Raw genomic sequence first — 26,551 nt, 5'->3', positions numbered from 1 at the left:
TCCGGTAGAGAAATTAATAATTCATCTTTATAAATTCTTTGTATCAGTAAAAATAAAAATTTAATTTTTTTAAAGATTCTAATATAGCTAAAAACAAATAGTAAATCAATCAAAATAGCTAATTTACCTAATTATAATACAGCTATACTTCAAACAACTATATTACCAAATTCGACTGAGATAATATAATTATTCTAAACCATATAATACTAACATTTTGAGAAGGTATTTAAATATTAACAGTCAAGACTTCTTGCTGAAATTAATAACGATTTGAAAATTTAATTTGGAAAAAATTAATACCTATATATAATAATTTACGATAAATTTTACAGTTTTGTCGAAAAATGGTATAATATCTGTTAATTTATCAATCCATCACTAGATGCTATTTAGTATTTTTTAATAATGGATGAAATCTAATTTGTTGCATTACAATAAACTAATAAGTCACTCCTAGTATCTAATTATCACGGATCATTCTTATGGGTTAATAAAATGAAATCCATACAGTCTGCAAAATGTTAATTTAAATAGTATATCAGGGAAAATATATTAATTATTACTCAAAATTCATGTGATTTTGAGTAACTGATAAGTATATTCCCATTTAAAAATGTTTAATTATTATTATATTTTTTCTTAATTTACCAAATAACTTAATAATATTGAATACAAATGTTAGGAGCTTTAAATATCTAGGACTTCAGTACCCATTTATCTAATATATTATTGATGATTCTATAACGAAATATCTAATTCTAATTTTAGTAGATTCTAAATATAAATAGGAATAGAGTAGGTTGGATCCTTATAAAAATATGAATTAAATAATATTGAAGTTTAGAATATTTGTCTGAAATAAATATTAATATGAATTAATAGATTTTTATTAATTATTGATATATTATTATAACTAGTTATTTACCAGAAAGTTTAGATAACCTCATCGGTAAGATGATTTCACTAATTACCATCAAGCTATTAATTTGCACGATAGTAATTATAATAAATATTATTTTAAATATTAGAGTTAGAGTGTCTAAAATATCTGTAAATTAATAAATTAGCGATTGACAAACCACCAAAGCAAAAAAGTATTTATCCATTTATAATAATAAAAAATCATCTTATTAATGTAAATGTTAATATAATAATATAATTCATTTTAAAGATGGTATAAAATGTTATTTTATTTCATTAATTTTTAATTCTATAAAGTGAAAATTAGAATATCAGTCTAAAAAGTAATCTAAAAACTAATTAAAATAACCAAATTAACCAGAATACTTCAAGACCGCGCCTTCAGGCTAGACAATCAATATAGGAGACTCAAAAAATTATTTTCTTACATATTTTGTAAAATCGAACATTTCGAATTTTCTTTCTTTTTATTTTCTCTGCAGCTTTTATGGAACAGCATTTTGTCCGCAAAAAGTACAATACATCTCACCTTTTTCTAAACTAGAAAACTCCCCGCTAATACCATGGCCGCAACTGAGGGTCAATGTGGCTCCATAATTACCATTTTAGTCTTTAATAGGAGAAGGTATTTTCAATGTATATACCTTAAATTTAAGTTAAAAATTACTATCTTCGTTATCAATAATCTTCAAAAAAGTAGCAATTGAAAGACCTACTAAATTAAAAATTCGCAAGATATCAACATTCTAAAATTCTGGATGGAATATTTGTGTTAGATTATAATTTTGAATATTAATATCTGTCATAATTTAATATGAATCAAAAGGTTAGCTAGGCATTAACAAGATATAGTCTGCTATTAAAATTTAAATTTCCGGAATTTTCGTGAATAATGATTAGATCAAACTTATTTAATTTTTTGGTCGAAAAGGAAGAAAAATTGTTCCTAAAGGTACCTTATGACAGTAGCAAAGAATAGAGTAAGAATCAAGAGGAAGCAATGATTTAGAAATAGCGTAATTTGACTTAGTTATTAAAGTATAAAAAATTTAATTCAATATGATTTTTTCAGGTTCATAGTTACTTAGAAATATAAGAGAATTAGAAAAAGTAATATTCTTTGGTAAGATTCGTGCCTCTGAAAAGGTAGGGTTTAACAAAAGTTCTTAGTCTAAATGTAAATCTGACATAAATGATGACGAGTCAGAGTTTGGAGTATCATCTATTGGCTCTAAATTTATGACAAGTTTTTATGAAAGAATAAGTTCTTTTGGACCTTCGCTGAGTTTTTCTTATTTTGAAGTTTAATCATAATGAATTATTTGGAGCTCGTTTTAGTCATATATGCTACTCTGTTATTCTTCAACTATTTCACTAATAATTGTATTGTTTTGTTTTTATATTTATATTTTCTATGTGCATAACTCATTCTCATTTCTAAGTTTGGCCTCAGTCAACTCAAAAACTAAATTTTACTATGAAATAACTTTAATCATATCATACTTTTCAACTTTGATTTTATATTACTATATGAATAATTATACTTTTTATTCTGTTAGTTCAAATAATTAAACTTTATCGCTAATTAATTAAACTGACTTCTCAAAAGTTGCAAGTAGATCATTAAGTTGAAAATTTGATTTCTCTTAGTATGATTATTTATTTTAAGCTAAATTAAGTAACCTTTTATACGATTTTTCAATACTTAGCTTAATTTTTTTTTCTTAATCAAAAATTTGTTCTGCAAATTTTGAATTTATTAAAGAAAAAATAAACTAATCAAAATGGTTAAAGAAGTAATTTGAGATAATAATCTGTAAAAAAATTTGTTTTTATATGGATATTGGTGTTATGTTATCGAATTAAGGTAGAAGCTGAATATTATTAATCGTCTATTATATTTATTTTATATGCTATTGATCTTTAACGAAGTAAAAACTAAGGTTCTAAATAGTAAAATAAAACTAAAATAACAATTAATTTCTACCATATTCTGAATTTAAGTCATTTTATTAGCAATTTTCCATAACAGTAAGTACAATAATTTTCAATAAATACTCATTCAAAAACAGTTTAAGTTTATTAAAATTTGTTTAGTTTTTATCTATTTAATAACGATCTAGACCCAACTAAGATTTATTTGTAATTCTATTTACTTAAATATTGAATTTGAAATATTATATTAATTTTTATTAGTTAAAATCAAGTTTTAAGATAAAATCTTCGATTTTTTGCTTGAACAATTCTAGATCATTATCTAAATATAGTTCCATATAGATTTAGAAAGGTACTGATTTTGTAACAGTATATAAAATTGAAATAAGCGAGTTTTACTTTTCTAGTAAACAATGTGTACTTTAAGACCATTTAAGTGAATTTTCTTTCAGTTCTGAGTTCAGAGTATCATATTATTATATATCTATGTTTTGGACATTCTATAGTAATATAATAAAAAGTCGACCTGATAATATATCTAATGGTATTTATATTATTTATTCTACATATCTAAATAATTCATAGTAATAATTAGACATCTTAGGAATACTATTAACATTTATATCATATTAAGCATTTGATATGATAAAGTCTATAATTTCTTTTTTCCTAGGATCATATATATCTAAACAACAAAGATGATTTATTAATAATATATAGTTCTTATCTATTCCCGTTTATCTGAGAAGTTCCATTTCAAAATTAAATTAACAGATTAGAGCCTAAATCAAATAATTCTGAAATGCCAAAATAAGCTTTACGGAATTTTTATAAGAAAATTATTTTGGCTTCTAAAAATCATATATAATATTTTTATTCTAATAGATTGAAGTATTTAAATACCAATTTGAGATGAAATCTTCAAGATCTTTTTTTCTATCAAATAATTATCTTTATTAGTTCTATAATTACCAATTAATGCACCATAAAATTCTTTTTTCAAGAACACTGCAAACAGATCCATAAAAATAATCTTTAAAAGTGAAGCGTTAAAAACAATTTTTTGCTTAAAATGATGGAGGAGAATCTAGAAAGGCGAGACCTTCACGTTCAAAAACATTTTATTATGCTTATAATACAGCTTTAGAGATCAAATCTTATATTGATTACGAGGATATCTAAATTTATTATGGTAATTTTTTTAATAACTGAGACGATACATGAGCCACATCAAGATCTATTGATTCAGTAACAAGTTATGATACAAAGGATGAGATATTATTAAGTTAAAATTCCGTCGTGCACTACTTATTATTAACAATAGTAAAAATTCGAGATTATTCAAACATAACAATTGTTCCTTGTTAAATTTCTACTGTTGAGGTATCAGTGTTTCGGTAATTATTAAGAAAAGATAAAATTTTACCCTTATCATAGTCTACTAACGGTTTATTTTCAAAAAATAATCGTATATTCTAAGATAAATAGTATCCCGGAGACCCTACTTCAGTATTTAGACACATAAACTGTTAAATAGCCTTAATCACAATAGAAATAACTTAATCTCGGTGCATATTCTCTAACATACCTTTTTAGAATATTCCGTATGGAAAAATATTCATAAATAAATCATCTATATTATGTGATTTGCTATCCCAGTTTTTTATACTTTCAAGTAATCCCAATAGTGAACCCTTACCTTAATCTAAAATAATTCCATCATTGAGAAAATCGTTTATTTTTTCATATAAATTAAAAATGTTAGTATCGTTTATGAAATTTGACTCAACAAAATATTTTATAAGATCAATACTAATTTTATGAAAGATTTTTTTGATGCAACTTACAATTTTGTGTTAACTTTCAATTAAACTATCACGTTTTTCTTCTACTTTTAACATGATATCTAAACATTCATAAGGAACATATTCAAAACTAAGTTCAACCTGACCAGATTATATACTGTAAAAAGAATTCAAGAACTGGTTAATAATTTCCTCCTCATAATCATAATTAATTCGTTAATAGCTAGATATCTCTTCCGAAAAAAACATATTCATAGGATCAATTAAATCTTCATAGAATTCAAATTATTAGCTAATATACTTAAAAGATTTAAATATAAAAATATTTGTATGTGAATTTTTAATTGTACAATGATTAAATTCAATATTTAATAAATTAATAATTCCTAAGGAGTTTAGTAATAAGCCTAAATAGCTAAGATTCAAAGTAGTTATCTGTCTAATCTGGCCTGGAAGTCTTTTTTATGAACGAAGTGATTTCATATTGGCTGACAAACCAATTTTTCTTAATAGTACATTTTCTCCTTAACTAGTTAAACTAACTATTTATTCATAACCAGAAGCACCAAAAGAGTAATCTAAAAGTGCAAAAAAACTTGGGTATTTTAACTAATATTTTTCTTCATCTGATAAAACCTTAATTTTAATTGATTCTAAAATTTATTTATCATAATAATCTACTGAATTTTATGATTAAATTGAGGAAGCATACTTATATAATTTTTATTCTAGATCAAACGACGTTCTAATAAAATTTGAAATTTTCTCATAATTCAAAATAGTATAATGATTTGTTTACTTATGATAATTATGCATACTTTTATCCAGAAACATCGGTCTCAGTTATAAATTTTATGTCATATTTAAGCAATCTTAATTCATGAAAACCGCAATAGTAGCCTTGTTAATATCTGAAGTAAGACTTTCGAAATCTTTATCTGATAGATTATCCAAAAACTGCAAAATTAAAGATTCAAATGATACTTATTTTAATAATTTCACTAGTTGTTTGTTTTAAATAGCTATGTGAAGATCTTATTATTAAACTTAACTATTTTCTAATATATTAATTATTTTGCGTTACATCTAAAAAATAGAATCCAATAATGCATTATTATAACCTGGAATGATATAATCATACTATTTATGTTTAATTTCATTAAGCTCAGACTAGATAATATTGAGTTATTATTTTTACTTTTAAAGTGTCATTTCAATAGGAAAGATAGAAATATATCACTAATCATATAATATTTATGTAATTCCATCCCAAGATGATTCATCACAACATTTTTCTATGATTTGTGCACATTCTAAGTGATATATCTTCCCACAACTACAGCTCACCATAAAACCACCTAAATCATCGCATCCTTAGCAGATAATTCCAGTTTATGTCTCTAAGAAAAGACGCTTATTAAATATAAATGTATTTTTATTTTTAAATTTTTATATTAAATTCCCTTATAAAGGGAAATTTTTACCAAATTTAACTATCTCACCATATTTTAGTCGTAATAGTTAAACTTTTAATGGTTCTTCGATTTCTGCTTCTAAGACTGCACAATTTGGTGCCATTTATATGACGCTTTTAAGGAATTTTAAAGAGGACATAGGTAATTGTTGCTAAAGTGCTGGAGTAAACGAATATGCAAGAAGATATTTTTATTGATTTGTTAACTATAGGTCAAATGGAGCTAGATATTCTCTTACGTCTTTTATCACGTCACTGCTTAAATTATCTGATATAATTGATCCATTGAACAACAATTCTCTGGCTAGTTATTTTGTATCCATTTGGTAAATACTATTATATGCATAATTTTATATATTATAAAATGAAGAATACTAAACTTTTAATTTCTATTGGTATATTCTTATTTTTCTACCTTTATATCTTAGTTTTGTTGCTATTATATTATACTTAAGAAAGAATTTAGCAACTTATTATGTCAGGCAGGTTAGATGAAGTTTAAAATTTAGAACCATATTTAAGTAATAGATTTACTTTATACTTACCCAAAATAGAGTGAAAGGAGTCTATATATTATTATTATTATTTAAATTACTTATTCTTATATACTAATTTATTATATAATATCCTAAACTATGGAATATTAACTTAAATGTAAAAAACTAATCCGTCAGTTTACAAACAACGTTATCCTCTGTCTATTTATAGAAGATCTGCAATAGTCACACAATATACCCCAAAGAATTTATCTCCATTTTAAGTGTCTCTTAACAAAAAACGGGATATCTAGAAAATAAACTAAAATGAAGCAATAGAACGATAAAAAATCTATAACTATAACTAACGTCGATCTACTAAACTACATCCTTCAGTATTTAATGCCAGTACTATTCGTTTTGGAATTGAAGCCCCAGAATTAACCGAGTCAGATGTTTTGATTGATATATCACCTCAATTTCCACTTTATACAGCGCCGTAAAAGCTTTAACTTAATGATATTCTATCTAATATGATATTAGGAGGGCGACCTTAAGCACCTTAAGAAAAATGTTCATGTAGTCCAGCAATAATGTAGTTTTTAAGAAAGCCAAAAGGTAAGGTTCAATGAGCTCACTCTAAAATCATGTCTTTAAATGCTTGTCTCACAGCACAAAATCCGCCACAGCAAACAACGATTTTTTTATCAGGGAATATTTGCATCAAATCAATAGCTGCAGCAGGACCTCTTTATTAAGAATACATACAATATACAGCAATAGTTGAGTAAGAAGATAGCTTTTCGATAGATTGCTCAGAAGTAATGTCCTCAATTGGGATGTTGATAGCCTTTTCAAAATGACCGCCTTCATTATAATCATAATTTCTCACATCAATTATGATGGCATTTTAGAGCTTCAATAAATCTGAAGGGTTGCAAAACTTGATTTATGATTTTTACATTTTACTTACAGGGATTAATTTATAGTTATAGTATATAACAATATAAATTTTAATATTACCAATGATGTATAAAATATTATTATATTTCATATATTATATTTTCAAATTCCAGAATGTATAATAAACCACGAGACACTCTAAGGAATGATCCATATTATTTGAATTTGGTTACTAATAAGTAACTATATGAATAAGATGGAGATATCCAGTAATCAACAATATGTACTGCCTAAATTTCGAAGCCAGAAAATAATAAGCAAGTTTAATAACTTGTTAATAATTATAAGAAAGAAATGATATACTTATAAGGAGGAATTCAAGCTTTAAAAGAATATGAGAATTGCTAGCTATAATAACAGTAAAATAGAGTAGTATAATTTTAAAATAATTAAATTATGTAGTAATCTGTAATAAAAACGCCAAAAGTATAATTTCAAATTGATGATGAGCTTAAATAATCAGTAATTTCAACAACTAATGTATAAAGTTATATGGCTCATACTGAATCAACTTATTCCTAAAATTAAGTTGAATCCGTAGAAGACCTTAGACCATCTTTGGAGGAATTAGACTTCTTTAAAGAAACATGTTCCATTAAGGAAGAAGGTGTTTATTAACAAAATTTAGATGATATAGACTATACCAGTTTAACACAAACAAAAACACAGCCAGATTCTGATGAAATGTATGGAAATGAATCACCACCAACGCCACCTGCTTTTGATTAAAAAATGCGACCATCCTGTAATTTTGAAGTTCCAGTAACTAAAAATTCGCAGAGGACCATATGTTAAACTGGTTCTTTCTTTTAGTCAAAATCTGCACAAACTAAATCGCGAACTAATCCAGATGAGCTTACATTAGAAGATTTCGAAGATGAGTTGCAACCTATTTAATAAACATTTTCAGATTGTTTAATCCAAGATAATATGGAGGATAATTTATTTTAAAGTGTAGTTCGGTCAAATTAAGTTAACACAAATTTTGAGATTTAGTAGCCAGTTATACATAGTACTTAACTAAATAGTAACCCTTAAATAATGTAGAGTAGTTTCAACCCTTTGCGTTCTGCTGTATTAAATAGTTTAGGTGTAAGTCAAGCAAAATAAGAAATTTCTAAGGTTTAGAAAACAATATACTCACCATTACATATCAGATAATCGCAACCAGTAGTAACTATATAAAGATAAAAAAGTCTTAGTCATAGTACATATTTAAAGAAAATTAAACAAGAAAGTGAATAAATGAGGCATAAAAAGTATTTGGAGATGTAAAGGTTATTAGAAAAATGATTTACTTATGATTTATAATATTTTATCTTTTATATTATCAGAATTATTTAAAGTATATATTATAATTCAAAATTATTCTGAGTGGTTGATTATAGTTAATAATAATATAAATATAATGTAATGTAATAATGATAGTAACATTTGTGATTTGACAAAATAACATATAATTATTCAGCAATTTTATTAAGTATTATTATAAATCTGTAAAAAATAATTAATTAATATTAAAGTGATAATCAATATCATTTTGTGAGTTTATACAACGCTGAATTATTTCCTTTCTACTAATGTCAACGTACAAGGCTTATTCTGCAGCATCTTTGATGATTAATTATGCCATTGGTACTGGTGTGTTAAATCTTCCAAAAACTGTTGCCAAAGCGTCTATCATCGTGTCTTTTATTGTTATAACTGTTATTACCTTCTTCGGTTATTTGTTAGGTAGATACACGTTAGATGCGCTGTCAAGAACTTTTGCACTTAAAAGGTTGGAGGGAAATGTTGAGAAATATTAATAAAAAGAAGATGATATGGTTATCTATCCTGAGGGGGATGCTTAATAAAAATCTAACGATTTATTAACTGATAATGCTGACTATTCTTTACCTAACGACCATACTTTTGAAGTTTGTGAGTTATGTGGTGTTTATTATGGTTAAGCTGGGTTTTTCGTTTATCAGATTGCTGTCATTTTATATGTATTTGGTATTGTGTGGGGATATACCTCAGTTGTGGCATAATCTTTATCATCTGTGATACCATTTGGTCCTAAATGGCATTGTGGAGATCCTTGTGACAAGGGTGGGTATCCTTCTTAATGCAATGTAGCATATTTTGTCTGGAATTATGTTGCTGTTATTTATTCCAGCATTTTAGTATTTGTTGATATATCTAACTAAAAGATATTACAAAGTATTTTCACAATCTGTAGATTTGTTGCCGTTGGTGGAATGGCTTTAGTAGCTTTTGTAGCTATCTTCGTTTCGCCATTTGATGTCGGTACAGTTGCAACAAGTTATCCTTATGTTAAAGATACTCCAATATTTGCTTTTACCTTTATTAGCTTTGGTTCCGTTGTTTCTTCATCAATATTTGCAGTAATTTTACATTACTGCATACCAGAAGTGTTAAGACCCACTGAACTATCCCAATAGAAGTTTTTAAACCACGCATTCACTGGTTCCTTCGGTATAATATATGTTATCATGGCATTCGTTGCTTATCCTTCTGCTCTCTATTTCGGCACGGATGGTGCTTAGCTCATCACTCTTAACTTAATTAAATGGGACGGAAAATCTTGGAATGCATCTAGCCAGCCAGCGTGGGCTGCTGCTATTGCTTATATAATTAGACTACTTCCTCCCATCTATGTTTTAGGTGCTATTCCTCTTAATGGTATTTCTATTACTAATAATATTTTACTATTGGCTCCTAAAATGTAAGATAAAAAATGGTTCAGTATCTTAATCAGACTTCTTAGTATCATTCCCGCTGGAGTTTTATCGGGATTCTTCCGCTGTATTGGCTCAATTATAGATTTAACTGGTCTTTTTGGTTTCGTTATCCTGCTCGCACCTGCATTTTGCCTCATCAAAGCTCGCAAATAATGTTAAGAGAAATTTGGTACGAAAAAGACACCATTCTCCGGTTTTTGTGATTATGACCCGCTAATTATTACTATTATGGTAGTATTCTTCATAGGATTTGGGTTTACGTTATACGCAGTAATAATGAACTTTATTAACGCCTGAGCATTTTCTTAATTTTAAAGATTTATTTTATATTTATTATTTGGGTAGTATAAACAAATCTGGAAGGTAATATTATTTATATTACAGTTAAATAAACTTTTACATATATAAATAATTATATCAAATATAATATTATAATCATTCAATAAATCCAGTAATTTAAATGTCAGGAGAACACGACTATTTATTTAAGATGTTACTGATTGGAGACTCATCTGTAGGTAAGTCTTCAATGCTATTAAGGTTTTGTGATAGGTTATTTAATAATACATACATTACTACTATTGGCGTTGACTTCAAAATACGCTCTGTTTCTGTACCTTATCCATCTACTGAATAAGCTTCAAATGTTAAACTGCAAATTTGGGATACTGCAGGATAAGAAAAGTTTCGTACTATTACTTAAACTTATTATAGAGGTTCTCATGGAATAATGATGGTTTATGATGTTACTAATAGAGACTCTTTTGAATCTGTTGAAATGTGGATGCGTGAAGTCAACGTTCATGCAGGTGCTGATGTAACTAAACTACTTGTTGGAACAAAAATTGATAAAGAAGGTCGTTAGGTCTCTGTAGAAGAAGGTTAGAATTTAGCTAGTAAGCTTAATATTAAATTCATTGAAACATCATCATTGACTGGAGATAACGTTGAATAAGCGTTTTCAGATTTAGCTATCGAAATTTTGAAAACATAAGGCCAATCACTTGCTCCTAAAAAGAAAGAGTTGGTTATTTAGCCAACTATGGACAAACCTGATAGTAAAAAATCATGTTGTTGAATGATTTAAATATTATTATATGTATTCACTCCCATTCAATAGATTATTCATCTTCGTTAGCCTCTACAATATTTTTTGGCTTAATTTCATCAAATTAATCTAGTTTTTTTGTAATATTATTTTCTACATCTCTGCAATTTAGAGGAACATCATCTACATCTATCTATCTAGCTGTATCAATTTCTTCTTCAATAAATCCACGCTAAGATAGTGGAGCTTTTATAGTTTTATCATTATTGCTAAGTTAGTAATTAGTAATTGTAAATAATTCTTATTATTCTTTATTTTCAGTGGAATCTGAATATTACTACTTTGGCGCTCCGCAGCCCATTAAATAATTTAAAATAATAATAATATAATATAATTTAAATAATTTTAAATTTATTTAGTCAATTATGTAATATTATATAATTTAATCATTGGCTTATTAAGAATGTTCACATTTTAACCTCGTAACAGAGAAGAACGACGAAATTATTATATTTAGAAGTTAGGGAGAAAATAGATACTCACTGAAAAGACTAATTTAATAGATGATAAAACTCTAAATATTATAGATGTAGATTCAGCACGCTCATTATGGTTATTTTTTGATAATGAAAAAGTAGTTAAATCACATTAATATCACTTTAAGTAATATTTAATTGATATAGTACAATTGATAGATGATTTCTAATATATACAAGGGTATTCATTAGCGCTTTAACCTTTATATTATATATTTACCAAAGAGTAGTTTCTATCTACTAGCCCTTTAAATGCATCATTAGTTTTCTATGATTATTAATAGTTGTTATAGTGTTCAGTAAATTATATATTAAATTCTATAAACTTTCAAGGTTAAGAGAAATAAATACTAAACTATGCATTTCATTCAATTCTCAATTTCGTCGATTCATAGTTATATGAATTAATTTTAGATAACAAGATAACACAATAGCTAGGATCAGCAACCTTAGCTCCTGCAATATTTTCTATGTTCTAGTCACTTTCATAGTCCTTAGATGAATGCTTATAATTCTCATTGTTTTCTATTTAAGCTGACCTTTTATTGCATCTTTTTGTAGCAAGTGCATCTATTTCACTGACAATTCGATTTATCATACCTTCTGCATTTACAGAGATTGTCAATAACATAAAAATAAATGAAAAATATATAATATCAGGATCATTTGATATTGGTGAAGTAATATTAACATCTCTAAATAAAGGATGTTTAATAATTACTAATTTTCCATTTCATGCTATTAATTTTGGCGTACTTTGCTGGATTGCCTCAGTAAATAGCCTTGATGATCCAGAAAATCATAATTTTAAATATGTCACTTAATACTTTTCATTTTATTAAACTTTTATTAATGATCTTAACCTAAAAATTAACCTCTCAGATCTAGCAATTGCTAGCTATGATACTAAAGCTATCAATGAAAAGCGTTTTACTGGTTTATGCGGGGATCTATCATTTTATTATGCACTCCTTAACGAAAGCATTCGTCACACAATTTCTATAAAATGAATAGTTATACCATCACTTGATTTCGCGCCCTTCCTTGACACCACCTTTGCATTCAAAGTCAGCATTACTTTTTTTCAGTTCTTTTTCTACTACTTCCAAAAACTTTTCAAGTATTTCCTTTCCAGCATCTTTTTTGCAGATGTACAACTCAGCGACGTAGTTTGGCGATGTTAAAACTGTAACTTAAATTTATTGCTCTTTTTGAACTAAATTTGGAGTGAAAATTTATTTTGCGGCTTCTTCACCAGCTGAAAGTGCTTGTTTAATTGCCTCAATACCAAGAATCGACCATTTAGATACTAATTTTAGTTCAACGAACATCCTGCGCGATTTAAGTTCAAAACGGTTTTTCTATATTCCCCTAAACTAATCAATAAATGCTTGTTGGGGAACAGAGTCTCTGAAATACTGGTCACTTGATGCACGCGTATCTATAGAAGAGTAGAAATTAGATATGAGTGGTTATAAAATAGAAATGAAAGCATCGTCGTCAATTGTTGTCTAAAGGGTTGAAATTGGATCCTAAAGTTCCCAAATAATCCATGCATATATGGTTTCCATTGAAAGTTTTGAAATTTTGAATGAACCAGCAAGCTAGCGGACGAATTCATTGATTTATTTCAAAATTATATAACTGGCTTTGGCTGCGATTGCTTGATCTTCAGAAACAGACATATCAATATCAATAAAATTTTAAATAAGGTCAACATTGACGATGTGGACTGGGAATTATGTGCCATAAGCCTATTTGAATTTACCCATTATCGTTTCATCCTTACGTATTGTGATTCCTAAATTGGTATATGGAATTAGGTATTAGTCGTCATTATATTCTAGTAATTTGACGTATGTTACTGTTCCTTCAACTGAAAATAAACGTGCTGTAGTAATTTGGCCCTTTTCTGGCATGTGAGCCTTGTGCATACGAGATAAAACAATGTCTGCCATATAAAGGAGTGGGAGGAAATGAATATAATAGTATTATTATACCAATTACTTATAAAATTGTAAATGGATATTCAAAATTTGAAGCCTCGAATTCTTAATTTTTAAGTAGCTTCTTTGAAAAATACAAAATCACCATTAGAATTAAATGCAGAACAGTTATAAATTAGATAGGATTGTGCAGCTATTTTGAATTAGAAGGATAGTAGATAGTCTGTTGAATATTATTATAATTCAGATATAATAGCCCCAAATGGTATTTATAAGGTAGATAATAAATTATATCAACGTATTTTATCTTTTAGAACATCTAAAACATCAAAAAATCCAAATCTTTAAAATGATTAATTACAAAATAAGATTCTTAGTGTACGAAGTTAGTAGATTGATCGTTAAATTGAAAATAGTCTGCAAGATCTTAACTAAATTAATGAATAGATATTAAAAAACACTCCATAAACCCCCAAAAATTTTGATGACTTATCAGACCAAATTGCTGAAAAATAAACGAAGTTAGAATAAATCTAAGCTAAAATTTCAATGAAACTAGCTGAATTAAAAGCTTTAAAAGAATATTCATTGGTGTAAAAAAATGCAATTAAGGAAAATCTTACTTATTCACAACGTCTATAAATTCTTGAGGATTTACAAGTTTAATGCGAAGCAAATTAGGCGCTAGAGACATTATGTTCTGGAATGATTTAAAATCTGCAAAATATTATTTCAAATGTTTGCTTTGAAGAAGTATTAAAACTGAAAAGGACTGAGGTCTGTCAGAATGACATAGATTTTTAAAACTAAATTTAAACAGATTAATAAAATTGGTATGACACAAACAAAACTGATTTAAAATCTGATATTTTATCTGAAACTAGTATATTTAACTAAATAAACTTATTATTAAACAGTTAATGTGAGATTGGTACACTTGAACTTTTGAAGTTGAGCGAAAATAATGTAAAAAATAAATAAACTGCTAACAAATAGCTTGAAAAATCAATAGAATTAAGTGGTATTAAAAATGACAAAATTAAAAAATTAAATTAAATTAAATCTCGGGTTCCAGTAAAGCAAACTTAAGCCTTTAAAAAATAGGACAAATTTAAGGAAAGAGTAACATAATTAACAGATTAAATGAATAATTAAATTTTTTAATCCCCAATTAGGATAGAATCCCCAAAAAGTACATTAATTCCATAGTTAGAATCACTAATTCCCTAGTTTGATGATTAGGACATGCCGGAGCCAATGCAAGGTAGAATTCAAGCAGGTTTGATATTATAAGAATAATTAAATTTAGAGTAGACTATTGATTAGTAATACTAAAATAGAGTTAAACATTAAGAAATTGAAATTGCGAGAATAAAAGCATTAGAACGATAAAAAGAATATGATAGGAAATAGGCATAGTAAAAGTCTAGTATTATTGACCGGAAAACACTTCTACTTTAAGAGCGAGACGAGCGCCTCAAAAAATTTCAGGAGAAAATCGAAGTAGAACCACCTAAACGGTTTAGTTTACCAAAGAAAAAAATAGTAGAAGATTAGAAGGAAGAGGTTCTAAACAAAGTTATGTAAAAATTAAGCAGACAAGAAATTAAAAAAGTTGATAAGTAGAAAGAGGAAATTGATTCTATTTAACAAATGTTAGATGAGATTGAATTGGATTTGTTTGAGTGAAAATTGGATCACTTAAGGTCTAAAAATATTGCATCTAAATCTACAGATGGTTTTGCGAAAGTGCAAGAAACACCTTAGTTTTCAAATTTTGGGATTATATGAATGTGCACATGATGGACAACTTGACCTGCTACCACCCCATTATTATTCAAGATATTATAATTATCAACTCCTAACTTTTCTAACTTTTAACACATATTTCTAGTGATAATTGCTAGCTTCTATACTTTAGCATCAGATAGTTCTGAAAACTTTATACAGTGATCTTTAGGTATAATTAATAAATGATAATTAGCTGCTGGAAATGCATCCATTATGACCATAACATCTGTATCTTCATAGATCTTTCTAGATGGAATAATGTTGTCGAGAATTTTACAGAATATGCAATCCGCCATTAATGATTAAGAATAATTCTAATACTGTATAATAGTATTATAAATTAACAAATCTATACTATAAAATGTAACATAATTTCCTTAATTTAATTAACCAAAACAAAAATAATCAGTCTGATTTCTTCATTTTAAGTTTCTAATAGTTTAAGGCGTAATAGAATACTAAATAAGCTACAGATAAAACTAGAGGAAATAACAGTGCACTTCTATTGATTGACGAATATACGTTTTATTATATAATCAAGACTAGACTGATACAGATAATTATAAAGGCACATACACCAATTAATGTAAATATTATATTTAACATTATGTGGAACGAAATTATACTCATTATTATATAATAAATTAGTTAAAAATTGTTTAACAATTATCAGATAGTAAACTAAGAGAAATAATTAACTTTTTAGTCAACTTATGTCGCTAAAGTATCCATCTAATCCTTTTTTAATAGGAATCATTAAAATCTTCCAATAATTTAGTATTACCTTATAGTAGTGCAAATTTATGATCAATAATATCTTTTTAGCCTAAATAAAAACCTTAAATAAGTTAATTATACTAATTAACAAACTACGCTCTCTCTGTAAATTACTAAACGATAAATTATTTATCCTATTCTATATTAGATTTAAGAATAATATTCTCAATTATGCTTATTTCTTTTATCATATTTTGAATTTATTCTAAAAAAGTTGAAAATTCATTAAAATCATATAAATTTAAACTTAAAATTTAACTTTACTCTTATAACTTTGTTTAAATTACAGAATTGTGCAACACTGTTTGCACAGAATTTACGGAATTTTGTTCTTCCATTTCGGAAACTACGATATATATTTATATAATAGTAAAAATCATTTTAATTTCTTTACAAATTCTTCCATTTGTGATAAGTTAACAAGTTTTTTCACGCATTTGCCGAATCCAACAAAAGAACTTTCTACTGACCATTTCTCACTAGAAAATTTAACATCATCAGTTTCGTTGATACTTTCGTTTTAAAGCTGACGTTTTACATCTTAAAATCTCGTAATATCGGCGGCTGTGCAAAGTTATTTTCCTGCGCTATTAATCAGCTTGTAGTAACAATAAGGGATTTTTGTTCTCTCTAAAAACAGATCTGCTGCAAATTCTACTTAATTTTTGTTTATTGTTTCGTCAAATACTACACAAAATTCTATAGAGTTTTAAATATTAATTTCATTTAATGGTATAATTTGTTCAGTTTAAGCTATTAATTAATTTGAAACCTATGCAAATGCGTTGAAAGTTGGAGTAGAAATTCGAATTGACGGTTTCCTATCATGAAATTCTATTTATGGTACGTTGGATGGTTGAAGTCTAGGAGACGAAATTGTTAATTACTATTATATTTTTTAATTTTAATGATTTTATTCAAGTTCAACTATTTTGGCTGGTAGTTAAATTTTCTAGTTCATATGAGGTGGACTACTATTTGTTGACTATATTTTTTATTAAGTATCTAAATTTAAGTAAAATACTTACTCAGATTCTTCTGGGTAATTTTGTACTGCTTAAACTTTTACTACCTCACTGAACCTAAATTTAACATTTTCAGGAGCTCTAGAGTCTAAAGATGACCATGGATACTAATATCCAATTTTATCATTTCGTGAAAGTGCATTTACGCTAAAGAAATGAATACTAGCACCATTAGATTCATATCCACAAGTAATCATAATATAATAATAATCTTTTTACTTAAATTAGTGATTACCTTCTTAATTAAGAAATTATGGTTCTTAGCATCCTTTAATGTTAATTGCTATTTATTTAAGTCTTTCAGAATTAAGAATTGGAATGTTCAAACTATGAGCAGTATTTTTAATAAAAATAAATAAATCAGGATCTAATTATGGGGAGGAGCACACAAGTTTATCCATACCAGTACTCGTAGGTGGAATGAAATTATTGTTATTTATTAACTATAGTGTTCTAAAATTCTAATCTAAGATAACAATATCCTCATTATTTAAAATAATATATTAAGGAGCAGTCTTATGAGGAAAAGTTGGCAATATTTCTACAGAAAATACATTTGTTTCGAATTATTCTGAATCTTATGTTAAAATATTTATTTTTTCAAGTGTGTCTGTATGTTTAAAAAATATATATTCATCTATTATGCCAATAATTATACCAGTACATACAATACTCGCTATAAGCTCTACCTAATCAAATTACTTTACTTAATACAGATATACCTATTCATCTTTTTATGTAATTAAACATAATTAATAAATATATGACACGGTTTTAATAATATCGAAATTGGATAATACAGGACCATTAACTGTTTCGAAATTTGTTGTTAGCCAATAATAGTGATAATCCTTCTGCACTAAAGCAACTATTCTAGTATCATCGATTTATATAGTATCAATACAGAAGATTTAATCAAATTCTAGGTTTATTTAGTTAGAAAGATCATAAATTGTTTCTCCAGACACATAATATACATTATCTTCAGTAGTAATAAATTGAGAAATTTCATGATTTAACATAATTTCTTCGTATTTTGCAGATCTATCCTCTCCTAGATTCTCAATTTGCAGTTTTATTACTAGTTTTGCAGTTTTCGAAGAGATATATAAATAATTTTTACATTAAGTTGATATTGGCTCCTTATCTTTTAAAATATCATTAATAACTACAGATTATACAGCAAAACGTGCAGATGACAAGTCTTTATCATAATCTTAGTCAGACATTTTTAGAATAATTAGATATATATATTATATTATGAAAACTATAAAATGAATATCTGGTCATCTATGCATTTCCCATTTCCGTATCTATCTTAGTCTCCATCTCCATGTTAAAAATGCCTTGAGCATATTTTTGAAATCTTAAACCACAATAGCAGTTTGAACAGTATTATTACACGATATTCCTGATTTTTATAACATTTGAATAGAACTGTGAACACCAATTCTAGCAAGTATGCTACTTTATTTTTTACACACATTAACTTCATTTGCCCACATTTTTATTTTTTATTGTTAATACTATAAGCATTTTACATGTAAGAAATATACTTTTCTTTTTGAAAAATAAAAAACAAGCCATTTTTTGAAATAATATTTTCGAAATGAAGTAACTCCCTACTGTAAACTTGTTTCGTATAGATCGTTTAGAGATTTTTCCTTTCTAAGCATTTTAAATGTTTTTTATATTAGTGTATCATTTAAATGCGTCTCAGCTATTTCATAATTTTCCATTAAGTTTCTGTTTCCTATTTTAAGTCCAAATATTGAATTTTTAATTAACAAATTCTTGTGATACTTTGCTGAAGCAATACCTTTCTTTATATAGTAAAAGGTTTATTTTAAAGTAACAACTTTTTACATTTACTATATTTTCTAAAAGTGTTTAATAGAGCAAGAATACTTCAAAATAGTTCTTATAACTTTGTTTTACAGTATTTTTTTGCTATACTTTATTGCTGTGAATACATTTTTAAATTATCCAAATACATTAATTTGGATTTTTTTTGGATCATTTCTAACTTCCAAAAATTTATCAGCCCAATTATTTAAAGTAGAAAATCGATCTTTCATAAGTTTATTTTAATTACGCATAACTGTTAAAAGCTTTATAGATCTGGATAGTGAAATTTTCTATTCACCTATTTATAATATTTGAAACTAATTAATAGTAGTATAAAAAGAGTGTTTCATCAATTTGAATTCAGAAAATTAACATGCTAATATATTATTTTTAGACTCGATTTTTTCTTATTTAATAGTTATTTTCCAGGCGAAAAAATGTTTCTATTTTAAGCTATACTTGAAAACTGAAGATTACTCTATTTAATTTTTAACTATAAGTGTTTTATATCTAGTTAATGCTTAATCAATGACAGATTTTAATAGTTTTTAACGGGGAACCTGTTATACTAACACGTTAAAAGTCAATTACTTAAGTCTTAGTTAGTACTTTTTATTATATTTTTATACTTAAATCTATAGCTTCATATTATAAAAAATATTAAATTTTACGGTATAAAAGTATTTTTAATTGATTTATACTTCTATTTTTTTCAATCTATGTACTTCTTATGTTACTAAAGAAATGCTAGAGAATGCTGTTTTTAAACATAATTTTTAAACAGATAATACTATAAAACGCTCTTTTCTATCTCGACGACACTGTACTTCATTTAAAAGCAGCTTTAATATCTTTTAGGCAATAGTAATATCCTTAAAATTATCAGCATATGATTGAAAAACTTTAATTTTATTAAATACCTAAATTAACTACTTAAAAATTCTAACTTTATGAAATTATCCTTCAAAATTAATAAGAAACCTCTTAGAAATACTATCTTTTAACAAATTGAATACATTAGTTACTAATTAATCATCGTATCTACTACTCACCATCAAATCTATATTATCATTATATTTAAACTGCACTACTGATTCAACTTATAATTTGACTAAGAAATCACATAAAAACTTTTTAGAAAACTATTTCTATATTTTATCATTTTTATCATTATATACACTTTAAATTGTTGCATTGCCAATAAAGACACTATTTTCCATTACTTGTGGGCTGGTACCAAAAATAGAATTAGCCAATTTAACTCTAATTTCTTATTCCTTCTTCCTTTTAACTGAAACTTCAAATTTCAAGTTCTCAATAAATTTTGTACCATAAAAACATATATCAATTTTGGAAAATTATCGTTTTATGTTACTATATTTTCGTAGCTATTGAAATGCATATCTAACAAATAACTATATTCTGTCTAAATATATTTTTTTGACAAAACGTTTTCGTGAAATTTGAACTTTGAAATATAGCTTCCATACTTGTAGAAAATGCTATTTGAAAGGGTTAATTTAGTGAACGATTGAACCATTTAGACCAGTCGCAATTAGTGAATCCTAAAGGTCCGAAAATTATATTTCAAGCTTCGATTTTTCGATTGCAAGCAAAGTGGAAATCAGAACATTTAAACTTCGCAGTTTTGCTCTATTTATATCCTTCAAATATACAGAAATGAATTGAGGAAGCTAATTTGTGAGCTAGATTTCTTGAATGTCAAATTATAGATTTAATGGTAAAAGTTCTTGAATTATTGGATTTTCTAAGGAATTAATATGTAAAGAGCGTTCTGATAATTCACTAACTGGTGTAGTGGAGCATGAAGAATTGGGAGATTGTTATGGAGATGGATGAAATGGTGATGGTGAAGTTGAATCTGGAAGTGGATTCGGTGTATATACTGAATTAAAGAGAGTTGATTGTGGGCTTTTCTTAGAGTAAAAAATCGAATTTTATAGCAGCTTTGGACTACATTATTTTATTGAATTTTCAAATTGATTGGTTTTAAGTAATGAAACATTATCTGGTTATATCAATTCAGTAAGAGAGAATTGGTCAAATTTAATCCCTGATACAGAGTTTTATATAGTATTATTAGTATTTTTCAACTTTTATTTACTAATATTAGATCCTGAAATAGCCTAAATGGTATTTTGCATAGATGGTTCAAAAGAAAGATTAATTGAATTTACTATTTTTGACTTACTAGCATCATAATTCTATTAACTTTACATAAAATTAGAACCTATCGATATTGAATTTTCTATATAACGTGGAATGAATTTTACATGGTTTTGGGACATTTAGGTTTTGGATAATTTTATAGAACCATATATAATAATAATAAAAATATTCAATTTTAAATATAATATAGTGAGAATCTAGAGAAATAGATGGTTGTATAAAGAAATAATCTTTGATATAATTTTTTTAAAAATCATTTTAAAGGACCTATTATCATACAATCTAGTTGGGTAACTATTTAGAGAGCTACATATTATAATAAAAAGTTGGAAACTGTTCTTAGTTAAAAATTGAAAATTAAGCTAAAAACTAGCTAATAGTCAAATTTCTAAGTTCATTATTGGCGTAGAGGTTCACATGAATATCTATAAAAATACATGAACTAAAATTTACACCATTAATGAAGTGAAAATGTATAATCATATATTCATATTTATAATATAATAATTGATGTCAATCAGTTTTCTCTGTATTTTACTTTTTCCTATCTTAATTTATCAACTCTATCTCTTTATGGACATTCTTAGTCTCTTTAATAACAAGGTAAATAAGATTAATACTAGATAACATTGATACTATAAAAATTGGTAATGTAAGAATAAATAGCACAAATTTTCCTTCATCCTCAAAATAGTTTTAACTAATCATTTAGTTTAACAATAGCTGTGGTTGGTTATCTGATAAATAGATATGAATTCTTCTAGTATTATGAATGATTATCATATTGACTAAAAGAATAAACAACTATGCTAAAGGTTTTCTTCTAAAAGCTATTAAGGACACGGCAATCGTTCCCGTAACAGAAAACAAAATAGCAACCAATGGATCCTTTAAGTTTATAGACTCATAATATATTGGTATTTATTTCATAAGTTAAGTTACAAGCTAAAGTTTTGACATGCTACTTTCCATTGAAAGAAATGAAAATTATGAAGCCTATCAGAATAATATATTAAGATTTATTTTAAGAAAAAAGAACATCAATCACTTAATTCTTCCTTTGCTTTAATATTATAATCTTCAATATCCTTAAAGCCTTAATTAGGGCCTATAACAACTTTATCAAATTCAGAATTTTTCTTGAGTTGATCAATATATTTAAGCTTCAATAAAAATTCATACCCACGAATACTACTACCTGCTGCCTTTAATTTTGATTAGAATGCCGCTAATACCTCTACATTTGTCTTACTTTCCATTTATTAAACTTTAGCATACGCCTTAGCCATCATAACCATATTCTTCTTATCAGCCTCAGAATGAATAATTTAAGCAGTAGAGTTTGCAGCTGATAGAATAATTAAGCTGTCACGATTACCTTCAGCATCTAAAATACTAGCTCTACGTTCACGCTCAGCAATCAACTATAAAGTTAAGGCTGCTGCAGTTTATTCTTACATAATAATATTTTAAACTTCTACTCTTGAAATAGTAATTCCAATTCTTAGAGTATGCGACTCAAGAAGATCCTATAATTAATCGTTGATAAACTATCTTTACGAAAGTAAATCATCTAAGGTTAATTGAGCAATAATATCACGCAAAATTGATCTAGATAAGTGCTTCAAATAATAAGGTAAATTTATTACCCTAAACATAGCCAAGCGAGGGTCGGTAACTTTGTAGAATAACACTGCATCAATATTAATTATAGCTCTATCCGCAGTGATAACAGTTTATTTTTCGAAATCTAAAATATTTTCACGCAAATCAATAATTTATTCCAACAGCTTAGTTCTAACGACCACACCATCATCTTTATTAGACATTTCTACGAAAATGAAATTTATCTTCCGTGGTTTGTCTACAAATGGGAAAATTGAAGAAATTCCAGACGCACATTATTTATGATACTTACCAAACCGTTCTATAATAACAGTTTTACGTTCAGGAACAATGATATAACAACATGATATAATAAACCATACCGTAAAAATCAAAATGATTATAATGTTTGAAATAACAAGCGCGATCATTTTAATATTCAAGATACTATATTCTTATAACCATATATAATACATATTTATAAAATAATTAGCCAAATCAATTTATGATATAATATATAGTTTACATCATTCTATTTACATTCGTTATTTTACAACTGCCAAATTAAACATCCCATCCTAGCTTATCAGTTCGTCAACAATAATCACAATTATATAAACATAATTTACATATATGAAGAATCTGCAAACTTACAGCCATGATAACACGTTTTCCCCATTTCTCTCCAAATTTGCCACTTTACAGTCATTATTATATCTTTCACGAGCAGTTGACTTACGAAACACGTTATTCTCTAAAATGTAGCTCTCGAATCCGTCCTAAATTAGGTTATTTTCTTAGTAGGAGAACCCATACAACATTTAAAACATCTATCTGACGATAAAATTCTAAGTAACTGGCTGATCGACGATATAGCTTTCGTTGAAATTTATCAAACTAGCAATGGTCCCAAATTTACACAGAATAGTATCTGTACAATCTTTTCCGCTACCATGGTCAGAAATTAGTAAAATTGGTTGTTTTACGTCTTGTATCAAATCCTCAAGTTGCGAATCCAAGTACCGCAGAACTCTCCCAATATCGTTATCGGCAGGCTAATAGTACGCTTCGTCATCAAATCCCAAAAAAGGATAATGGGCTTCTGCTGTAGCCCAGAAGGATAAATATGGAGCTGTGAGCGTCGTTTTGACCTGATTCTTTGATATTCTATCTGGCTTCCATTTGTATTTGTTCTTTTCAACTGGCATCTGGTCGAAAATTTGATCGAACTATTAAAACCATTAATTTGTTTTGTCAAATTCAGCTACAAAAGGAAGAATAGCTGATTTTGTGTGATTGAAAAAAGGAATGAAAAATGGAAATTCAATTGCATTATGGGCTCCAACCGAAACAGTAGTCCTAGTTGGTGCAGTAAGCGAAGAAAATAGTGAGAAAACTGAATTTGACGTTGGAATTGTGTGCGAATACGCATTTGTAAAAAATATAGACGTAGATAGCAAAGAAGTAATAAATGGAATGTCTTTTTTATAAGTTTCTAAGTAATGTGATGAAAATGACTCTAGTGATATCAAAAGTAAAGATGGTGGATCTTTTTACGAAATATAGTTTGATTTTGGTAATTTTGTATCGAAATTGGTACAGCCAAGTGGTAAAAGACTTCTTAAATACGGCCAATAACCGGGTGTGGCATTTCGGTTTATATCAAAGTAATATAAAACAGATACTATTACAATGTAAATGCCATAAACAATACTTTGACGTTTTGTAGGCTTAATTATATATTTTTTAAGTTTGAAAAAATTAAATAATATAGCTAGTAACAATATTATCATTATAGAAAACCGTATTTTATCTCTTTTAATAATTTCACCGATGAACCAGTTCGAATTCGATAACTTATAACCTTTATTGATAACAAGATTTTTATACAAATAATTTTGAACTCCAAAGAGTTCACTATACTGAGATGTATATCTCATATGAGTATGTCTTGAATTTTCGATATCCATTAGTGATATCAGGGTTAATACTAAACATACCGATGACATTAAATGTCTATATTTCAATTTAAAGTATTTTTAAATTGTAATCCTACAAATATAAACTGCATAAGTAGTGAGAATTTAATTAGCTATCTATAAAGTAGTGTACATAAAGGATCCACAGGTTGATCTAGTGTATCCTCTGAGAATACAAAGTGAAATTTCAAATAGGAACGATAAGAAAATCATTTTTGTCTAAAATAATATTGTGTTATTTATTTTTATATAATATAATATAATATAATATTGAAAATGCTATACAGCCCTTTGGTAATTTTTCTCAAAGTAATGGTTTTCATGATGTTAGTATTAGGATCATTTGTTATACTAGCTTTTACAGATTTTTTTCTACTATAACTAAAGCCTAATCACAGTAGTTTTTTGTTGATAATTTAATTTACCTTATTAGTGCTGACCTATGCATAAATCATTAAATTTTAATTTTAAAATCCTGGCTATACTAAAAATCCAGATGATGAACTATGTAAACTTTGCAGAAAACATATATATGGATTCCACCACCATTGCTTCGTATTTTAGCAGGATATTAGCATAGTTTCTATTAAAAATCTCAGAGTAACGTTGAATTAAATTACAATTTTTATAGCATGTAACTGGCTTGTCTTGTTAATATTTATCGTTCAGCAAAATTAATTTTCCCTCCAAATTGGTGTTGCTATCGGAGGAATTATTTATGGAACAATACTACCAGTTGTAGCTTAATATATGGGTTGGTATTTTCAAAAATTATGCATTGATAAATTTAATAAATATAAGTGAAAAATGATTTATCATTTACAGATTCTGAAATTAATATATTTTCCGCTATTTTCACTGATTCTAGTGATCATTACAACATTCCTTTGGTCTAATCCTAAGTATCTAGCCACAGGATCTGTTTTCTCGATTACTGGAAGCTGGTCTTCACTGACCTTATAAGTTTTTAATATTTAAAGCTTTTCTGTTTCTGTAAGTAAAGTGTGCTTTGGGACCAAAAAGTGTTTTGTAATATTAAAAATCAACCTATCATGGGAGAAAACTTCAGCAATAACTTTACTAGCATTAGACTAAATGTCCAGTTTTTCCTATAAAGGTTTCTTTGGTAAACCTGTAAAACTAACAATTATGATTCTGTCATATAACTTTTCTCGCATTTGATTCAAAACATCATCCAAAGTTTATGATTTAAGATCTGGTATACACTATAAATAAATTGACTCGGGAGTTTTATCTGATGTATTCTTGCTAACTCTAGTAAGATGTTCTCCATATAAAACCCAATTAGTTGGTTAAGATGCGTATTTTTATTCAAATTCAAAAAATGGTTAGACTGATAATTCCTAAAATGATGCAAATGCATCATTTTTGAGAATATAACCACGATCCGCTAACATTTCACAACATGTCTGACGAATCTTATAACAATCTTTTGACGAAGGAAGTTCGGACATGAGAAGT

The 26,551-nt window shown here is 26.9% G+C and overlaps 19 protein-coding genes across 19 annotated transcripts; 6 read left to right on the top strand and 13 right to left on the bottom strand. All coding sequences in view use genetic code 6, as the record gives it.

The window, feature by feature from the left end:
- Window positions 1-1,235: 1,235 nt before the first annotated feature.
- SS50377_28256 (uncharacterized protein) lies at window positions 1,236-5,876 on the bottom strand (the record flags this gene model as incomplete). The annotated part of the gene is made up of 1 exon (XM_067912032.1): window positions 1,236-5,876. The coding sequence occupies one exon, from the start codon at window positions 5,874-5,876 to the stop codon at window positions 1,236-1,238; it is 4,641 nt and encodes a 1,546-aa protein (XP_067761054.1).
- Window positions 5,877-5,900: 24 nt separating this feature from the next.
- On the bottom strand, window positions 5,901-6,461 carry SS50377_28255 (uncharacterized protein; the record flags this gene model as incomplete). Its single annotated transcript, XM_067912031.1, has 1 exon — window positions 5,901-6,461. One exon carries the CDS (start codon window positions 6,459-6,461, stop codon window positions 5,901-5,903), a length of 561 nt encoding a protein of 186 aa, XP_067761053.1.
- A 329-nt stretch (window positions 6,462-6,790) lies between these two features.
- On the top strand, window positions 6,791-7,246 carry SS50377_28254 (uncharacterized protein; the record flags this gene model as incomplete). Its single annotated transcript, XM_067912030.1, has 1 exon — window positions 6,791-7,246. One exon carries the CDS (start codon window positions 6,791-6,793, stop codon window positions 7,244-7,246), a length of 456 nt encoding a protein of 151 aa, XP_067761052.1.
- Window positions 7,247-7,248: 2 nt separating this feature from the next.
- Window positions 7,249-7,578, bottom strand: SS50377_28253 (Rhodanese domain-containing protein; the record flags this gene model as incomplete). Its single annotated transcript, XM_067912029.1, has 1 exon — window positions 7,249-7,578. One exon carries the CDS (start codon window positions 7,576-7,578, stop codon window positions 7,249-7,251), a length of 330 nt encoding a protein of 109 aa, XP_067761051.1.
- A 113-nt stretch (window positions 7,579-7,691) lies between these two features.
- SS50377_28252 (uncharacterized protein) lies at window positions 7,692-8,870 on the top strand (the record flags this gene model as incomplete). Its single annotated transcript, XM_067912028.1, has 1 exon — window positions 7,692-8,870. The coding sequence occupies one exon, from the start codon at window positions 7,692-7,694 to the stop codon at window positions 8,868-8,870; it is 1,179 nt and encodes a 392-aa protein (XP_067761050.1).
- A 287-nt stretch (window positions 8,871-9,157) lies between these two features.
- On the top strand, window positions 9,158-10,621 carry SS50377_28251 (putative Amino acid transporter; the record flags this gene model as incomplete). The annotated part of the gene is made up of 1 exon (XM_067912027.1): window positions 9,158-10,621. One exon carries the CDS (start codon window positions 9,158-9,160, stop codon window positions 10,619-10,621), a length of 1,464 nt encoding a protein of 487 aa, XP_067761049.1.
- Window positions 10,622-10,784: 163 nt separating this feature from the next.
- On the top strand, window positions 10,785-11,402 carry SS50377_28250 (Rab1a; the record flags this gene model as incomplete). The annotated part of the gene is made up of 1 exon (XM_067912026.1): window positions 10,785-11,402. One exon carries the CDS (start codon window positions 10,785-10,787, stop codon window positions 11,400-11,402), a length of 618 nt encoding a protein of 205 aa, XP_067761048.1.
- Window positions 11,403-11,427: 25 nt separating this feature from the next.
- SS50377_28249 (uncharacterized protein) lies at window positions 11,428-11,733 on the bottom strand (the record flags this gene model as incomplete). The annotated part of the gene is made up of 1 exon (XM_067912025.1): window positions 11,428-11,733. One exon carries the CDS (start codon window positions 11,731-11,733, stop codon window positions 11,428-11,430), a length of 306 nt encoding a protein of 101 aa, XP_067761047.1.
- Window positions 11,734-12,272: 539 nt separating this feature from the next.
- Window positions 12,273-12,539, bottom strand: SS50377_28248 (uncharacterized protein; the record flags this gene model as incomplete). Its single annotated transcript, XM_067912024.1, has 1 exon — window positions 12,273-12,539. The coding sequence occupies one exon, from the start codon at window positions 12,537-12,539 to the stop codon at window positions 12,273-12,275; it is 267 nt and encodes an 88-aa protein (XP_067761046.1).
- Window positions 12,540-12,930: 391 nt separating this feature from the next.
- On the bottom strand, window positions 12,931-13,866 carry SS50377_28247 (Eukaryotic translation initiation factor 2 alpha subunit; the record flags this gene model as incomplete). The annotated part of the gene is made up of 1 exon (XM_067912023.1): window positions 12,931-13,866. The coding sequence occupies one exon, from the start codon at window positions 13,864-13,866 to the stop codon at window positions 12,931-12,933; it is 936 nt and encodes a 311-aa protein (XP_067761045.1).
- A 63-nt stretch (window positions 13,867-13,929) lies between these two features.
- On the top strand, window positions 13,930-15,543 carry SS50377_28246 (uncharacterized protein; the record flags this gene model as incomplete). The annotated part of the gene is made up of 1 exon (XM_067912022.1): window positions 13,930-15,543. The coding sequence occupies one exon, from the start codon at window positions 13,930-13,932 to the stop codon at window positions 15,541-15,543; it is 1,614 nt and encodes a 537-aa protein (XP_067761044.1).
- Window positions 15,544-15,551: 8 nt separating this feature from the next.
- On the bottom strand, window positions 15,552-15,941 carry SS50377_28245 (Histidine triad (HIT) protein; the record flags this gene model as incomplete). Its single annotated transcript, XM_067912021.1, has 1 exon — window positions 15,552-15,941. One exon carries the CDS (start codon window positions 15,939-15,941, stop codon window positions 15,552-15,554), a length of 390 nt encoding a protein of 129 aa, XP_067761043.1.
- Window positions 15,942-16,798: 857 nt separating this feature from the next.
- Window positions 16,799-18,676, bottom strand: SS50377_28244 (uncharacterized protein; the record flags this gene model as incomplete). Its single annotated transcript, XM_067912020.1, has 1 exon — window positions 16,799-18,676. One exon carries the CDS (start codon window positions 18,674-18,676, stop codon window positions 16,799-16,801), a length of 1,878 nt encoding a protein of 625 aa, XP_067761042.1.
- Window positions 18,677-18,733: 57 nt separating this feature from the next.
- SS50377_28243 (uncharacterized protein) lies at window positions 18,734-21,742 on the bottom strand (the record flags this gene model as incomplete). Its single annotated transcript, XM_067912019.1, has 1 exon — window positions 18,734-21,742. The coding sequence occupies one exon, from the start codon at window positions 21,740-21,742 to the stop codon at window positions 18,734-18,736; it is 3,009 nt and encodes a 1,002-aa protein (XP_067761041.1).
- Window positions 21,743-21,998: 256 nt separating this feature from the next.
- Window positions 21,999-22,457, bottom strand: SS50377_28242 (Transmembrane domain-containing protein; the record flags this gene model as incomplete). Its single annotated transcript, XM_067912018.1, has 1 exon — window positions 21,999-22,457. One exon carries the CDS (start codon window positions 22,455-22,457, stop codon window positions 21,999-22,001), a length of 459 nt encoding a protein of 152 aa, XP_067761040.1.
- Window positions 22,458-22,525: 68 nt separating this feature from the next.
- Window positions 22,526-23,566, bottom strand: SS50377_28241 (Band 7/Mec-2 family protein; the record flags this gene model as incomplete). The annotated part of the gene is made up of 1 exon (XM_067912017.1): window positions 22,526-23,566. The coding sequence occupies one exon, from the start codon at window positions 23,564-23,566 to the stop codon at window positions 22,526-22,528; it is 1,041 nt and encodes a 346-aa protein (XP_067761039.1).
- Window positions 23,567-23,617: 51 nt separating this feature from the next.
- On the bottom strand, window positions 23,618-25,282 carry SS50377_28240 (Transmembrane domain-containing protein; the record flags this gene model as incomplete). The annotated part of the gene is made up of 1 exon (XM_067912016.1): window positions 23,618-25,282. The coding sequence occupies one exon, from the start codon at window positions 25,280-25,282 to the stop codon at window positions 23,618-23,620; it is 1,665 nt and encodes a 554-aa protein (XP_067761038.1).
- A 63-nt stretch (window positions 25,283-25,345) lies between these two features.
- SS50377_28239 (Transmembrane domain-containing protein) lies at window positions 25,346-25,873 on the top strand (the record flags this gene model as incomplete). The annotated part of the gene is made up of 1 exon (XM_067912015.1): window positions 25,346-25,873. The coding sequence occupies one exon, from the start codon at window positions 25,346-25,348 to the stop codon at window positions 25,871-25,873; it is 528 nt and encodes a 175-aa protein (XP_067761037.1).
- An 11-nt stretch (window positions 25,874-25,884) lies between these two features.
- Window positions 25,885-26,544, bottom strand: SS50377_28238 (RNA polymerase II subunit Rpb5a; the record flags this gene model as incomplete). Its single annotated transcript, XM_067912014.1, has 1 exon — window positions 25,885-26,544. One exon carries the CDS (start codon window positions 26,542-26,544, stop codon window positions 25,885-25,887), a length of 660 nt encoding a protein of 219 aa, XP_067761036.1.
- Window positions 26,545-26,551: the final 7 nt, after the last annotated feature.

The sequence above is a fragment of the Spironucleus salmonicida genome, chromosome 8 (genome assembly GCF_000497125.1).
Source record: "Spironucleus salmonicida strain ATCC 50377 chromosome 8, whole genome shotgun sequence".
Lineage (NCBI taxonomy): Eukaryota > Fornicata > Diplomonadida > Hexamitidae > Spironucleus > Spironucleus salmonicida.
This window is presented reverse-complemented; position numbering and strand designations above follow the sequence as displayed.